Source organism: Leptosomus discolor, chromosome 4 (assembly GCF_034619465.1).
Source record: "Leptosomus discolor isolate bLepDis1 chromosome 4, bLepDis1.hap2, whole genome shotgun sequence".
In the NCBI taxonomy this organism is placed as follows: domain Eukaryota; kingdom Metazoa; phylum Chordata; class Aves; order Leptosomiformes; family Leptosomidae; genus Leptosomus; species Leptosomus discolor.
This window is the reverse complement of record NC_141394.1, coordinates 51,475,335-51,493,886: the sequence shown is the minus strand read 5'-3', so window position 1 is coordinate 51,493,886 and position 18,552 is coordinate 51,475,335. Positions and strand designations below refer to the sequence as shown.

The 18,552-nt window shown below is 34.5% G+C and overlaps 1 protein-coding gene across 1 annotated transcript in view; it reads right to left on the bottom strand.

The window, feature by feature from the left end:
* The window catches only part of SGCZ (sarcoglycan zeta), a 228,132-nt gene that overhangs the window by 16,152 nt on the left and 193,428 nt on the right, over nt 1-18,552 (bottom strand). The window contains exon 5 of the mRNA XM_086464148.1: nt 8,840-8,912. Coding sequence (XP_086320274.1) covers nt 8,840-8,912 — 73 coding nt within the window. The remainder of the gene's footprint in view (nt 1-8,839; nt 8,913-18,552) is intronic.

Below are 18,552 nucleotides of genomic sequence, written 5' to 3'. Positions count from 1 at the left end.
AAATAAAGAGGAAACTTTCTTGACTTAAATCAGAACAGTAGAATGGCATTCAGTATAGCGTTTCATGTTATGTCCATACTCAGCATGTCACTGACTTTGGCATGTGTCAGCATGCACTTATTATAACTCCTGAAATTCTCATTAACCCAGAAATCACCTCATAGGGCTCAAATCTGAGTTCTAATTGCCCTCTACATGCCATTGGTTTCAGTTCAGTGGGTCTGTGTTATCATAGTGACACTTGAATCAACTGAATATTTTAATGTTATTTGACATAGATGATAAAGCAGAAAAACAATTTCCCCACATAGGGAAATAAAGGATCTCTTCTGAGAATATAAAAAATATTAGTTACTGAAGAGGAAAAGTAAGGAATTGAATGTCATTGAGGAGTTTTCCAGTGATGTTTTTAAAGTACTAGAGAAAGTGAAGAAGCATCAAGGAAAGGTGAGGAGTGCTGGAGAGAGCAAATATTTAAAGCAAGAGCTTGACAAAATAAGCAGGTGATGTGAGGAAGGTTAAAGAGAACTTAACCTCTTGGAGTGGGTGAGGGCATAGCTGAACAGCTTGACAGGGAAACTATCAAAATCAGAAACAATATTAAGAACATAACAAACCAAAAACCTAACTGGAATCTCAGGTAGTAAAGAAATCATGCATTCTAGAATGTAAAGTCCACTAAAACTCAAACCTTTGAAAATCAAGAAAATTAAGTAGAAATCTAAAGTTTAGAATGTGAGCTTTCATTTCTTAGAGAAATACCACAACATGCTTGATAGTCTAAACTTTCAGGCTGTGAGACAAAGATCTCATATGAGACAACCCAAAATATTGCCTTAAGAAAAGGTGTGGGAAAAGGATTCCTCATAGTCCTGAAATCTCAGAGCTCCCTCTATTCCACTCAAAACATTACCCTTCCCATAACCTTCCTCACTTTTGTTCTGACCTGAAACCCTTTATACATATGCCCTGCAACTCTGCCAAATGTCCTTACATGAAGTATATTTACTTTCCAGAAATAGCTCCATTACCTGAGTTGCCCTTCAGAATATATTTTCTTAAAATAGAAATCTATCTTGTCAGAAAGAGTCAAGCAACATGCCCACAAATAATGCTCAAGTGGCTGTCAAGAGTAAGATTTGAACATAAGTGCCTGGGGGAGACTAAAGAGCCAAACTGGGCTATTTGAACAACTGGAAACACATTAGAACTTGACATGAAATCTCAGTTTTGAAAACCATAACTTCCTGTGGCTAGGAAGTTACAGTCTAGATCAGCTATAATCTTCTAATGATATTTTCAATATGTTTTCCTAAAGGGCCTTAAGCCCTATCTGAGATAAACTGCGACATGATTTTGATCCCCATCTTGAGGAAACTACATAACATGAGGAAAACTATTCTGCTGAAATTCCTTTGACAGGTCTGCTTCAACCTCTGTAGATTAAGCATAGCAGAGAGCCTGGAATATACTCTCCAATGGCTTGCACTTGGACTGTATCTAAACAATCCAAGAAGAAAACAGAAAAAAAAAAAAAAAAAACCTCACCAAAAACCCACAAAAAAAAACAAGCCAGAAAAGGTTTGGTGAGTTTACTTTCAGTCACATTTTGAGAACAAGCACCATTTTGGACAGAACCAACGAGAGATATTTTACCTTCTGCAGTACAAGATAGAGTGATAGGCTATGAAGAAACCAAAGAGCTTTTCTCTTTCTTTTTGTCAGTGAATTCTATCTTGAAATACAACTGAGGATAGACTGAAAATTACAGGATAAGACATGTAAAATCATTCATTCTTCTCTATTTCTTCAGCTACCTCTGGAGTTCTCTGTATAATTATAGAATTAGCAATAGGAGCTGTTTGTTGGATTGTCGATCTAATAGTCTTATAAACTCATGTGCTCCCTGTAACTATCTACCACACTGTGCCCCATTCTCTGAACCTCCTTTTTCTTATACCCAGCCTGTGTGACCTTCAGATCCTTTGCCTGGCTCCAACATGGTGCTAGGACAAGAACCCAAACCATACCTCCCCTGCACCACAACCACAACACTGCTAGAAACTCCACATCCTTCACGTACTGTAACCATGACCTGACCATGAAGCAAGATATGTCGGAAGTTGAGGGCAGTCTGAAGCCATGTGTATACAAAGGGGTAAACTGACAGCAGTAAATACTAATAGTACTAGCCCATTTTCTGTTAGCATCTCTAGTTAGGTATTGCTTTGCACAAAACACAGAAACATAAAGATCTTTTGCATTTCTGTCAAATATGGATGAAATTGCCTAGCTGCTTCACAAATTATGAGGGAGATGAAGTGAGAGAATAGATAGCACAATTAAGAAGCCTTGTTTTCTTGGGAAAGTGGATAAAGAGTGGCATAGAAAATGGAGATACTCCTGTGAAGGGGAAAAAGAACAACCAGAGTGGAAAAAATCTCTGGGGAGAAATTTAATATACTGAAAGAATATGGTAATTAAATGTTGCTCAAATGAAAAAAATATAAGTAGCACTTTTTATTATTGCAGTAGGAAGCCTATTCACTTAAAATCATAAGACAGGAAATGAAAATATTATGAATGTTACACAGCAGCATTACTTAGCCTTAATGATGTCTAGTACAAGGTTTATGGACTATAAGTAGCATATCAAATCACATTTCATCAGAAAAACTACGGCAAAAAGGAGTGTGTGGGTGTGGTAAAACAACACTGTGTTTTGTTTAGAGTCTAAAGCATTTCAGAAATTAGTTCTAGAGTCACTAACATCAGCCCCTAGGCATTGAGGACTGTTGTTCAAGTTTATTTAAAAAACAATAGTCAAGCACTTTTACCTGCAGTATCGGTGAAATTAAATACTTGAGCAAAGCATGTGCTTTTGTATCTAGTTCAAGTCTGGAACCATGTGTAACTAGAATTTCTTGAACATACAGCAGCAGCTTGGGTCTGGAAGAAGTGTAAGAGCCCTGGGCCAACCTGAGATGCAACAAGCCTTGCTGGAGCCAAAAGCACACAACAGGGCACTACTGAAATGCTGAGCTTCACCCCCTGGGATTCTGAGCACCTCTGCTGTCCATGGCTGCTGTTAGACCTGAGCAGATTTCAGGTAAAGAAAGATCCTCAGCTGCCTTTACACTAATCTGCAGAGTGTCTTTCATTAACTCAGCACTGTGCAAATGCTTTCTATTGCTCCAAGCTTTATACGGGTTTTGAGATAAGATTCATAGGGTATTGTGTTTACATTTATAACCATGTTAGCCTGGTAGCTATACTTGGAGCTCATCTGTAACCACGGCATAGCATAATCATAAAGCAAACATAATCCGCTCACTGATAATAAAGAATTTCAATTGTCCCTGTTGTTCCTTTTGAAAGGCTACTCCAGAACCTCTTGCATTTGAGAGACAGAATGTTAATTTCTGTCTAATATTTTATCCAATATTCACCATCATACTGCTGAATTTCACAATATTCTTGTTCTAGTGCTCAAGATCTGATTGACAGTGCTTCCAAACCTGTCTACCTCCTTCTAGCACACAGAGAGTTATTAAAACTGGAAATAAGATCATTCCTGAAGAAACTCTCCTCGCAGTCTCTCTCCAGGCTGAAGGAGGGATTTGAACAATACATGCTTATTATATACCACTTAAAAGTTCTTTAAATACACTGTACTCTGTCTTGCGTTTTTATTTCTCATTAGATCCAGCACCGTATCAAATACTTTACTTAAGCTTCAGATGGGAGATCTACCTATTTTCTGTTTTGTAGAAGAAGAGGTATCTTCAAGGGAAAAAACATTTCTTTGGACTGGCTCAATCTACCCACCTTCTATTTCATTCCAATTTTTAGTTATCTTCAAGCCGTTAATAATTCTTTTATTTGGTGAATCTTTCAAAATGACATTGGAAAGCATTTCCTACTGGTGAGTTCAGACTAAAGACTATCTAACATACTAGCTGACTCTTTTAACCCATTTTTTTCCATCCATTTCACTAGAAATGCCACCTTTACTAAACCATCAGTCCCACTGTGTCTGTTATCTGGTTTGAAAGCTTATAAATTTTGGCTATTTGACCCTAATTTCACATTTAGTTCGTTCACAGACCAGGGACAGAGATTATCCAGCACCCTAATTTAACCATATTTTTGCTGTCTATTGTGGTAGAAATACTTTTTTCCTTCACATCTCAGTACCTACTAGAGTCTTTTCCTTTTTCCAATGTCAAATGTAACCATCATCACTGAACACTAAAGGAAATTATTCATTCAGTTTAAGAGCCATATCTAGTTACTTTTTGTTCCTATTGTGTCCTATCTGCATAGTAATTATAAAATTTTATTACTGCCTTTCTTCTCTATGTATTTCAAAGTCTTTTTTTTTTCTAATATATAAAGAAGCCTAACTTCTGGCAATTTTTCAAATTTTTACTACACACGTCTCTATTTTTGTGTGAACATGTATGTTAAAAAAATAATCATATTTTCCACAGCTAGGGATAAGACTAAACAAGTAAGTTCCTGTCAATGCATGTGCCCAAACACTGAAATAACTATTTAAATGCCAAATTCCGAAAACATAAACAGTAAATATTTCTACTTCATTAGAAAAAAAAGAATGAGAAAGTAACTAGAACTTGACATCATTAAAATAGCATAGGAAGGAAGCTGGATTTTTACTCTACTGCATCTTCTCGCTTTTGATGAGGTTTGGTTTATTATTTGACTTCTGGCTAAAATACATGAATGGAGTCCCAACACTTTTGTTACTCTCAGCTTGCTCAGAGGACTGACAAGTTAAGGTCAAAATTCCCTTCTGATGTCTTCTTTTTTTATAGAACAAATATTTTACCCTATTAGTAAATCACTCCTTAAATGCCAAAAACGATGGCTCTTACAAACCATCAGGCAACTCTGAGTGAAAGAGACCTCTTGTACAAGATCTGTGTATTTTTAATTCTTAACAGAAGTAAAGTAGGATCCTGCTAGCTTGGGTGGTTCCTTGCTGCTTGATCAATTTTCATCTCATTATGTCCAGCATTAGCTTGCAGGATAGTCAATGGTATGCAAGGCTTGACATAGAAGAGAAAAAAACCTATCAAATTTAATCTTGCAGTTATCCCCAGATAACAATAATAAATTAATTTACCCTATTATTAAGGAGGTTATTGAGGGCAAAGCTATCTGCATTTACCTGCTATCTGCCTCTTTTGTGCATGGATATTACTTATTAGGGCACCATGTCTTAATGCACTAGTTAGCCTAAAACCAATATTTGGGGACCTATTATATTGGCAGTTTAGTTTTCCTAACTGTGTTCCTGTGAGAAAAAGTAGTGAGAGAAATATGAAGATTAAATTATTAAGATATAATTAATTTCCCTGATTCTAAGGCATGATTTTTTAATGCTGCTTATCCCAGCTAATGAAAGTCAGGTTTAATTAGTTTTTGAGATTTGACACAAAAGGGCTTACCAGCTTTCACAAAGGATTGTAGAAAAACACTTTCTGAAAGCAAAACCTCGCTAGCTATTATTTGAAAACATAAGACAGGAGAAAGATGTGACCAAAGTGGTTTAAAGTGGTGAGATTAAATCTCAACTGAATTTTATTTTTACACAATGCTTTTTTAATAGGGAATATTACAGATGCTTCTCTGTTTGAAGACCTCAAAATCTGGCTGTAGAATAAGGAGTGGCTGAGGCAAAGTTTAGATATGTGAAGCTAATATGAATCTGGCTTTTTCTTTTTGGCTACTTGTCCAGATCAGATCAAGCTAAAACCCCAGGACTTTGGGACCAAACACTATGAGCCTTGCAGGTATCAAAATCTCAGTCCAAATTTTATAGTTCAGTTTTATTCTCGGTAATCGAGGTGGTCAGAATTCCACTTTTTTAATTCAGTAGTGAATTGTTCCACATACCCAAGGTCATGAATAGTTTTCCAGCATGTTTATTTGAAAAAAAAAAAAAAACCAACACACATATCTACATGAGTACAATACACTATTAATAATCCAATACAAAAAATATAGCATAATTTATATTTTAATTAAGAATCTCATATAAATTATTTTACCTTTCAACTCTGTATACAAGTATTCTTATAGCCTAATATAATTGCATTTATGCATTGCAACTTGCTGTCAAACTGCAATCACCTGTGTCAATTGAAAAAAAGAACTTTAATGTCAACTCTCTACTCTACAATATTACTGTTAATTTCAGAATTCCCAAGGTGCAGGGATGAGGCATTTGGAAAAAGACTCTACATCATTATGGGACTGCCAGTATGGTCTACTGGACACTTTGACTAAGTTTATACTAAAACATTAGAAAGTGCTAGGACCCAGACTACACCACTGTAAATCATCTATGCAGCTAAATAGTCGCTGGCTTATTTGAGAGTCAACTGAGAGTCAGTTACAACTCTCCCAAACAATTTGCAGGCACTATTTGGAGGGTAGCATGGGTCAAAAAACTTTTCCACTAAGCATTTAGGATACAACTATCAGTGTAAGATGATTTTACAATATCAATTTAGTTGTATCAGTTGGGCCTGAGGTCAGAAAATGGATTCTGGTATTGTTTTTTTTTTCTGTGACAGAGGTAGCTTCTGAAGCCATGGGGAAATATCATGTTAGTGACCTATTTGTTTGGGTGTATTTGTCAAACAAGCATCTAAATGATAAATCACTGTTTTCTGAAAGTATTTTTAAATTAACAAAAAAAAAATATTTTTTTTTTGGAAAATGAATGCAGGACTTGAACTTAAAAAACCAAACCAAACCAAAACTAAATCCAACAGGTTTGTAGTGGTTTTTAAAAATAATTTCAAATAAGATTAAAAGGTATAGAGTAACTGGAATTTTCAAAGGGATATATATGATCTGAGTGTCTAACTGTGTTTTGCTGTCAGAAAATATCACACAAACTCACGATTATTTATAGTTGTTTCAAGGTTAAAAAGGGTCTGCAGGTTACCTACTAGAAAGATTCATGCCAAAAGCCAAGAAATCTCTGTCCTAACAGTAGTTGTCATCATTTTTAAAAGATTAAAATGACTTGAAAGTTTTAAAAAAGGCATATCACTGAATACTAACTAATATATATAGTATGTAAGAGCATATGTGTGCAAAAACTTGCAGAACACAATGTAGGCAGAATATATTAAGAATAAAATAATTTACATGTAAGCTAATGCTGCTTGACCAAACAGCAAGGGTTTCCGTTTCATCAGGTTTTTTTAATAAAAAGTTTGGGTTAAGTTCATTATTAATGAGAGGGCAGAAAATTGAATGGAAAATTCTTACTAATATAAGACTACCTTGGAAAAATTAGCTGAACAAACAGTGGAGTCAGAAAACATTAAGCAACAATGGGCATAATGGCAACAAATAGAGCCAAAAGACAGGAGAGATGAATGCCCAATATGTAAATTTCACATGCAGCATAAGGTGATTTTAACTTTAGTGAAATTAATCCTGAAGACAAGGGGTTATCTGTTTTACCATACATTTCCACTCTGTTATTATTTAATTATTAGAAAGAAACAGACAAAGCAGCATCTCCACATTCTTTTGAGTGGTACAAGCTCCACCCTCTTATTGAAATTTTTAGGCCACTGAAAAAAGAGAGAAGCTTGTTATGTTTCCACTTTGATTTCTGCTGAACTCCTTTGATTAGAGACCATACCACCTTGGTGGTCATCACTAACAAACACCTTTACAAGTAAAAGGACTGACAGGAATCTTAGCAGGGGACAGGGATTTTTAAGATAAAAATCTAGTGAGCAGGATCCTGCAGAAGACCCCAAACCATTACATTACCTTCAAATGTTTAGTGTAATCACAATCATTTACTTCTTATGCTTCACGTACAATGGTCAAACTTGTTCACATGGACAGCTTATTGCACATGCCTTCTGCAACATCATTACTAGTCAATGATCCTAAATGCCTTTGTAGATACAGGGAAGGGAATTTAACAATGTTTTTCAGTAGCAATTCATTGTAAACATTGCTGGGCAGTTAAAGTGATAGATATATAATGTTTAGGATTCATAGAAGAATTGAATCAAAGTCTATAGTGTTTCTCACCAGTTCTGCTGAGAGAAACAAAAGGAAGGATCTTTGATTTTCCGTGATTATTATCATTCTCATTAGTCACCCATATAAATTACAGATTAGTATTTAGTGGTGCGCATACATGCACTTCAAGACAAAGCTTTCACTATAAACCTTTCTAAATTTTCTCTTTCTCAATCTGCAGATGTTTTGGTAAGTTTTAGACTTGATCCTTTACTATTTACTTAGGTCTCCACTTTTGCGACTATGTATAGAAAACTCTGGATTTTTTACATTTACAAATGTAGCCTCACTTGGTAATGAACATTTGAAATGTATTTGTGTAGTACTCAAAAAACCCAACATTCCAGAACCACTATTTGAATAAAAAATCTGGGACTGTTTTCTTTTACTTGACTTATATATACTGTAACAGCTCATAAAAAAAACCCAAATCTGGGTCCGATGTTAAACAGTACCGTACACATTTTACCTTAAAAATGCCTGACTCTTCCAGTCTCTGGGGAAAATATTATTCTCAAGGATTTTGTTACAGGATGCAAGTCATTTATAAAAATTATCACACGCATTCTTTGATAGAAGCTTGTGGGGGTTTTTTGACTAGTCAGAACAAGTTGGAGTCTACTAGTGTTTTTGATATGTATAAGTCATTACTTAGGCAGTATATATTACTATACAGATATTTGCTTTTAATCAAGACTTAATTATTTGTGAGAATACTTGATTTTTAAACAACTTTTTGAACAACACCTACTTGAGGTCTTGGGAAGGTTCTGCTCTGATATGGGGTGTCTCCACAGAGTGCCCAAACACTGCCCCTTCCGTGCCTAAAATACATAAATAAAATACAGTACAATTACTTTGGAAAATAAAAACATGTTGAAATGTATGACACAATATCTGGTTGAATCTTTTATTAGTGATTATCAATGTGTCTTCATATTTGTGTTTGCATTTCTATATCAAAATCTGGAACAACATCGTGTGAAACTTCTGCTTATCAGTAGATGAATTTCACACATCGATCTGAAAACATTTGTAGATCCAAATTATTCATCACTGACTTGCCCGAATGCTCAACTCAACACTGGATAGTTTTACAGATAAGGAAAAGAATATAACAGGTTGGTTTGACAAAAACACATTTTAGAAGTGTCTACTTTTTTTTACATGGTGCTCATTTTGATTATTTAAATTGAGATTACAAGATTTCAAAAGTTTTGAAATAACACCTGAATTCTATCACCTGAAGATGTTAGCCTGAATCTCAATATCTGACAGCTTCAGAGTTTCCTTCCATCAGACCTTTCTTATTGAAAACTTTTGTTCTCAAAGAAATTAAAGAGACTTATCTGGAATGTCCTTTGGTTCTAGTGTTGGTAGTGGATGCTCATGTATCTTCTACAGGACACTCAAAATCAACGCAAAGAAAATGGCTAACTCTTTCCTAAAACTGAATTGATTCTCTATTGAATTTTAATTTCCACTACTAAGTTCAAATTGCATATGATAATTCCACATTTTGAATTACATGACCAAAATTTTTCATTGAAAAACTCCTTTTCAATGAAAAAAATTAGGGTTCTGTAAAAAGTTCAAATAAATGTTCAAAAAAAGACATATTTACACAATCCATTTTTAAATGCATTTTTTTAAAGAGAATGAGAAAAAGACCAAAGAAACTAATAAAGATCCATTTACAGCAAGTTCTTTGTTGAAATAATAGAAAACTCAAGAAACTGACATGTTGTGAACAGCACTATAAAATCAGTATTTTTCTTAACTCTCAGATACAAGAATTGAATGCATAACAGTGTTTTATACCACTCAATTTACATTTAACAGATAGCAATAGCCTACCCACGCTCTTAAGCACTCAAAAGTTTTTTTTTCCCCGGAACCCTATCATCATGTCTATTTTTGTTTACTGGTTTGTCCAATGCCATTATTTTTGTCTTCCACTTATACAAACTTTGGCTTTTTTTTAAAAAAAAAACCCAAACAATATCCTTGTGCCTGTAAGCTTTTACATTTACTTTCATTCTCTGAAGATGGTGTACTGGGCACTGTGAGATGAAAATAGACTAGAACTATTGTGTGATACACTTGAACCATTGTGTGAAAGTTCCCGCAGAGATCCACCAGTAAAGATGAAAGAACTGAATAAAAACACTTGTAAAACAGGTAATGCATTTACCTTCTATTACTAGAAATAAGATCAAGGAAACGGGGATAATTATAGCTGATTACTAAATACTCTGGGATTAATTGCCATATTTCAACAAAAGTTTTCTTGTGTTCTGAGCCTTGAATTTTGAGTAAACTTAAAAATATACCAACAGTATCTCACAGTAGCTGTGTAAAAAGTGCTCGACAGAACAGAGGCACCACTCTAATCATTACAATATTTTAAATACAATGAAGTATTTTCAATTATTTAAATATTTTATTTAAATATTTCACAAGTATTTTCAGAAATTTTGTCTGGTAACAGAGACAGATATTTAGACAATTTGCAGTAAACCAGTAACATTTATTAAACTGATCGTTAAACAGGATTTGAAAGCAGAATGAGGCTATGGAATATTTAATTGAAAATACCACTTTCCACGTTAAAAAGAAAATATCCTGAGCAAGAAGCCAAAAAAACTAATTAAACATTAAACTAAATCGCTGTCAGAAAATCATCATTGGTAGTCATTCTCTAAACTCGGCTTTCATCTAAAAAAAAGAAAAAAAGAGAAAAAACAGAAAAAACTCTCTTCATTGTAAAATACTGGTATGGAGTACGCAAGAGAGGAAGAAGGGATTTCTGAGAGTAATGGAGTCAAGTCCTGGGTTTTTATCTCCAGCAATCTATAAGCTTTACAAATATCTTGACAAAGCATACTGAAAACAATTTCATTACAACTGCTGCTTTGAAGATTCACAAGAAAACAACCAAATCCACTTTCTATAACCAAACTTTGCTGCATGTTACGGAGAACCACAGGAGGGAAAATACAGCATACATTTTTACCTAAAAGTATTTACAGAAGTGCTGTGCAGAATCTGCTTTTTAAATCTGACACTGCCTTGCAATTCTGCTACCTTTAAGAGACAGGAATAACATGTCTGTATTGCCCAGCTTTCTGACACTCAAAATACATCTACAATGGCACGTAAGAAATTATACGGGAGCTGAATATCAGAAATCAAAGAGTATCCTTCCAGATCCCGTTCACCTTTTTTCATCAGCAAAATTAAATAGTCTCAAGGCCAAGGGCTTTTTGCATTTTTGAAGGTGGCAATGGGATATGAAGATATACCTGAGCAGGATGTAGAATTGCCAGTCTTTACTTATGAGAAGCCCACCGCTGTAATGTTTGAAAGAGCAGAATTAATGTGAAGATGTATAAAACATCATTGTAGTATGCATCATACACTAAATCAATCAGAAGTGCCAAAGATAATATTAAGCAAAGATAACAAAAGATAAATAACAGCTGGTTCTCAGCCAGCGATGGTATTTCCTTACTTTCAATAGCATTTCTTTAAAAGATGAGAAGGGATTTCTCCCCTTACAAAGCAGAAACTTGGAAAGGAAGACCAAGTTTGTCCAAGAAGACTGAAAATCCAGGCAGGTAGAATTAAGGATAAACTGACATAATGAAGTAAAATATAATTAAAACTCAAACCAAACCAAACATGTTCCTTTTGCTATCTGAAGATATAAACCCACATAAGTTTTCTGCTTCTCATACTGCCTCAAAAGTGAAAGTATAACAGTTCTTGTGGTAAATGCTTTATCCTCAAAAAATATGCTGTCAACAAGTTCAAGAATATCTCCATTTCCTTTTATTTTATATTGGAAGAAAAGCAGGCACTTAAAATTAACTTGTTTTTAGTACGAAAGGTGAAAAAGATCAGCCAGCCAGAATTTACCGACATGTTTCCAGCAGTTAAACAGAGGAGCAAGAAAAATAGAAAGGGATTGTACAGCAAATAAAAGACACGATCAGCATTACTGAAAAATGCAGAACAGAAGAAAGGCTATAGGAAAGTATTCTTTTTTTTTTTTTTTTTAAATTTACTATATGGAAATCTGTAGTGCTTTGATGGGAAAGTTAGATCATGTAGTTCAGTACTGCTTGGGAAATGGTGCTACAAACATACCTTTCTATGAATAATAAATATAACAATATAAATCAAGATTCAAAGTGAATGGCATGATTTTTTTCTTGATGAAAGAAATACGCTTCAGGGATTTAATAATTTACAATGTTAAAACGTTTTGTTTTGTTTTGTTTTTTACAGAAATAAGACAAGGATCTATTAACTCTATTCCCTGACTTACAGGATCATAACCAAGACATACTTTGAGATGAGTGAAATTCTAGAGAGATATGAATGAATACAAAAAAAGAATAAAAAGAAAAGACTTGAACCTTCAAGCCCTTTCAAGCACAGCTCAAAAGGAAGTAGTTAGGGAACTGAATTCAAAGGAACATGAGTTAGAATGGATAGCTATACAAAGTGAACCTTTCAGAGGAAATATAATAGCAAGGGCACAGACTATGTGCAAAGGATATAAAATCAAAACTGTAAGTGTAACTGAACAAAATTACTCCCAACCCCAGCTTCCAGGGGAAGAGAACGAGTTAAGTAAAAACTTTGCTAAGACAGAGGCATCTGTGAAGGCAAACTACTGGTCAAAGAATACCAGTTGCTATAGAGGTTGCTGGGGAAAACCTAGGAAATGAAGTTGTATGAGTCAGCGAAAAAGGCCAAAAGTCCAGTTCTGTATTTGTAGAGGTACCTCTTTATGCATAGCAGATTTATAAACACCAGACCTTTAACACATACTTTTTTGTCACAGAGCAAATCACAGTGACCCTTTGGCTACAAAAAAAACTAGTCACGTGTTCCACTGAAACTGACTATTCCAAATTCAGAGAGACCAGTGTGAACTACTCATTGCTGCTCAATTTACTGGTTCCTGAAATTCAGCCTTTGAGAAATGACAAGTTTCATAAAAACAATGGAAGTACAACATTGGTATTTAGCGCCAGATTATATTTGCTTATGTATGTGCATGCTGAGGGAATTTTGTCATTTATTTAACCAGTAAATAACCTTTTTATAATTTCTGAGTTAGCTCACACAACAACACTGCTACCTTTCAGTGACTTAATAACTGACTAGCATGAAGAGACCAACAGCTGAGCATATTGATTAGCAGAGCTAATTTTTTTTTGTGAAAAGAATGCTGGCTAAAGAGTTGATGAGCCAAAAATCAAAAGCTAATAAATTTTGCTGTGAAAAATGAGCCATTTTAGAATTATCCCACTCCTTCGCATCATTCCTGTAAGCAAATCACCTCAAATATACTGACAGTGAAATTGTGTAGCATTTTGATGTGTACAAATTATATGGCATTGCAGCGTCACAGGCACAGCTGAATCTTACTGCCTCGATCTTTCTCTAGATTTTTCAGAAATTTCAAGTAACTATAAGATGAAGTGCTAAGATTATGCAAGTATTAGACTGTAATGCCAATTTGTCCTCCTAGTCAGAGAGTTTAAAGAAGAGTTTGTAAAATATTTATCATTTTTGAAGCTTGTGATTTTACTCATTGCAAACTCATTATTAAGTTAAAGCATCCACAGGTTTCGCAGAGAAATATGAGTAATTAATCAAGATTGCTTTACCACTGAAGAGACCTTGAAAGCATAGACTTTTTGTTCTAAAAGTTTGATAGCAATTAAAAACTCCCCAATTCTTAAGTCTTTTACCATATGTACACAGCTAAAATTTAAAAATGCCTTTGCGAGATTAGCTAGCTGTTGTTCAACACTAAGACCTTGGAAGAACTGACCACTGCCAGACTGAAAATAACAGAAATGCTCAACTAGGTAGATCAATGGTCATAAAAAGACCACAGAATATGCTTGTTGTTTCTTTTTTTAAAAAACCAGTTATTATAATTTATCTTGGGCTGATTAGAAACCCAAAGGATCCAGAATGCAACTTCTGGACCATATATTTATTGTTCAGCTCTTCAAGACTTTCCATTTTAGTAACTGGCTTGAACTGTAATTTAGCTAGGTATTTGTATTTAAAAAAAGCATGATACAACTGGATTTTTGCTATGGAGGTGTACATAACTAAAATGAAAATAAGTAGCTTATTTTATGAAAACATGATTGGTATGATTGCTGGGATTTCAGTCTTGAGGAGTCCCTTAGCAGCAAAGCTGAAGTGAAGGTTTCGAATATGATACTGATGTGACCATATTCAAAGTATATTTTAGGTAGAAAGCTGTGGTATGGCCTGACTAGGTGCAGCTGTTTGCTTGTAAACTAAAGCATGAACATTGAAGTCTTCAGAGGTAAGCCTTACTGAAAAGTACATTCTAAGATGAATGATTGCAATTCATTACTCAAGGCCCTTGAACATGATTAATGCTTGATGCATATTTTCTGTATAGAAAGCTTACTAAAGGAAGACTTCTACCAAGCCTTTCATTTAGATAAGAAGCATGAGTTCCCCAATAAATTAAAATACAGCATCTTCAGTGTGATAAATTTTGATCAAAGCAAATCGCAGCTCCAGGAAATACTTGCAAAACTGCAACAGTCAGTATTTATCTTCTTAACTATCATCTTAACTTCTATTGAGTACAAACTTTTGAAACATGGCTTTCTAATGGTGGGGAGTTAAGACGCCTCTTGCTTGCAATGAAAATGAAACTAGATTATGCCTATGTGTTCAGTTGCTCATACACATATTTTATTTGAAGGTTCACATCCAAAATCTGTGTTTGGACACCACTTGGTGTCTGCTGAAAATGCGAATCTATTTGAATAAAATTTGGACTGAGCGTAGTAGCAGCATAATCGAAATAATAATTGGAACTGGCTATTCTAAATACTACTTCTGGGATGAGAAAAAGTCAATACATTTAAATGAAACTGCTGAGAAGTTACATTAAAACTGAATATTTCATCAAAACATGAATGAAATTGAAAAATATATAAAGAACTTACAAAGAACAAGCTTTAAAAATAATAATTTTCACATCTTTTACTTTTTTCCCCTATGATGTATGACAGATGGAGATAAACATGACAATAAAAATTATTAACTACAACCATTTTCTGCCTGAAGTGATACAGTCTCCTTGAAAAGTTAGAACAGCTGGATATATGAATAGATTTAAAGCTCACATTTACTTTTCTCAGTAAATAATCCCTAAAAATCAAAAAAACATTATCTTTTCCTAGATACCTATGACAGGCTGGATTTGCTTTTTTCTTAAAATGGTGTAAATTATTCTGGGTTCACAATAGTGGAAAACAGAGCAAAATTGTCCTTGTCTACATTCAAAAAATTGAATTTGAATAGGTTTAATTTTTAATTTAATAGACCAAACCACTTTGTTGTAGAAGATAACCCTAGGATTTGGAACACTCAAGCTTATGCTTTAATGCACAGTTAGTCAATTACAAAACAGAATTACTGTTTCCTTGATGAAAAATAAATGAGTCAATGAATGAAAGGACTATCAAACAATGGTCAATAGCTTCATAACCAGGGGACGCAGCTGGGACGTAAAAGAATGAAACATGAACTTGGATATCCCAAGTACAAACTGAAGGCTTTAACTTCGAGGTTAATCAAATTACCTTATAATTTTATCTTGATTTTTACAGAAAGAGAAGTGTTATGCATTTGAACAGAATACTATGGAAAAATGTTCCCCCTGAAGGGGAAAAATAAGAGAATGAGAAAATTATTTCTCACCTAATTCCTAGAACAATCAGTGATAATTTCCCATTTCAAAACTTTCTTAAAATTCCACAATGTACTGCTGCCTACTTACAAAACCTATCCAGGAATGTCTATCCAATTTGCTTCAAAAAGCTCTAAACCAAAAGAATTAATGATTAGCTTTTGATAAAAACAAAGGGCATTTGCCCTTCAGTTAAGTATTCCATAAATAAATGGTTTGATTTTGAAAAGTCAAAAGCTCAGAGGAATTTCTCGGGAGCTTCTCCATTAAGCCTAGACATCTCATTAGTTGCCTAAGTCAGAAGTACAGATTGTTTATATTTTAGCTATTGCCAAAAAAAAAAAAAAAAAAGAGAAATTGGCATCTCCAGAGGTTAGTTAACTACTGATACCAGACTGAGACTAGAGCAACAATGCATACAACGTAAGCACCTTGGAAGTTTTTGCCTTCAACGTCTGATCAGCAGTTGACACATCTGAATTTTATCTAAATTGGGAAAATTTGTTGGGAAATCTCACCTTAGCTGTATCAGAAGTCATCTATGTTACCCTTAGCATTAAAACTGACCCATAGGGTGCCTTATATAGGTTTTAGTGGCCAGTCCTTTATGCCATATGTAAACGTGCATTTATTCCTGTCTCTAATTTGCCACTACTGTGGCACATTGAAAACTTGTAATGATTATGTGATAATTACTGCTGCATTCTTACAATTAAGTAAATCATTTTATTTATGCAAAAAGAAGCACAAAGCAGCAGGACTATTATCCGGATTTTTAAAATAGCTCTACCATAGCATTTTTATGCCATTGATAAATTATAAACAGATCTTTAAATAGGCGCATTTGTGCACCCTGTAGAGGGCAAAAGTAAACATACAAAAAGTATATCATAAGCAAGTATATAGTATGTACTTAAAAAGGCACTGTGTAAAATGCCTACAAATACTTTTGAATTCATGAAAAAATGAAAAATGTGAGAATACTCACATATATTTCTACAATGCTGAAACAGAGAAATGTTAATATAATGCATTTTGATGCCTATTAGACCAAAATGAAACAAAAATGTTAGTATCTCCATCTATTGAAAGTAATACATGTGTTTTTTTTGCAGATGCGAGAAACAAAATGAAGCTACAGTATCAGCTCCTCACAAGGTTGTTAAAAAGTTTCTATTTGATATTACAACTAGTTATCTTGATTGTCACCGACTATGACTGTCTTTTTATTCCTGCTCTTTATTAATGTTTTGGGTTTTTTTTTTCTAGAAGTAAGTTACTCAGGCAAATACAGCACATTCAAACCTGGCATTACTGCAATGCAAAAGGGCAAATGACCTAACTTAGATAAGTCTTTACTGCAGTTTTAAATAGAAATTCTGCAGCTGTGGGAGAGGGTGAATGTGCAATAGTAATTTTGTCACTTAATATTGCCACCTTCAAGTCAGCATAGCAGTGAAGAAAGCTTTTAATTTAGCAACAAAATGGAAGCAGATGTATTTTGAATCAGCCAACTGCGATGACTGTAAACCACCAATGGTCAAGTTAGCAAATACATGCCTGTGTGTGATCTGTATTAATCACAGGAAAGACAGCACATTTTCTGCAGGAAAGGACAGTATACTAAAGCATACTGAAGTATGCTAAAGTTGGCTGAAATACAAATCTTTTGCCAAAGACAGATTTTTTTGCAGGCAAGAGCCTCAAGAGTCACCACATACCTTGCAGAGGCTGCGGGAAGAGGGTTTATGGCAGTAATTTACTGCTAGATCTACCACTCCATTTTCAAGATGGGACTAAGCTGGTCACAGAGTAATTTATCAGCGCCAGTCTCAATACTCCCTTCTATGTCACCAAGGAGCAGTATCAGGACTAAGATTACAAGCACAATTCAGATTACCTGGCAAACCTTGTAACAGCCCAGCTCTGCTGTGAGTCTTGTGACATAACCCTGGTCTAGTCTTTGCTCTTTTACTGTTTGTGAGTCAGAAGAGACTCAAAAATCATGCTCTCATTACTGCTGCAATACACTTGTCATAACTTCACTGTAAGACTTTAAAGGTTTAGACACTTTTCATTGCCTTTCTACATACCAAAGCATGTTTGGCTAAAATCAAAGTAGGCTTTACTTCTGCATGAAAATTCAGTGTGGTCAGCTGCCAGAGAAACCCATTGTTCATGTCCTCTTTGACATTAAACTGTAGGCACTTTCAGAACAGAATAGGCACCTCTGGGCACCAGGATTGTCACATATACAGAACAGAACATGCTACAATTTGACAGTCATCATTAAATCAATTCTTTTGCTTTACCATTTTTAAGTTAAAATTAGAGAAAGAATACATTCCCTATGTCCAGCTATCAACAAAAGACCTTACCAGGTTCAGAGATAGGTTAAGAGACAAAAAAAGAAAACTTTCTTCTTTTGCATTTCCTTTAGATCAACTCTAAGAGGTATTTCTCTATAGTATCCAGTTAGCAAACTGATGATGCTTACCAATCCAACCTTTCAGCTTTCATTGAAGAGAAACTTATTGGGAAAGGTTTATATTCTTGAACCTTCCAAAGGAATTTATGTCTTTTAGATTCAGCCTTCCTTGTCCTTTAGTCTCCCTCTGGCCTCTAGATATCTCATCACTGTAAGTAGTATGTTCTTTTTTTTTCAGCAGGATTCTCCCTCTGCTCCTTTCTTT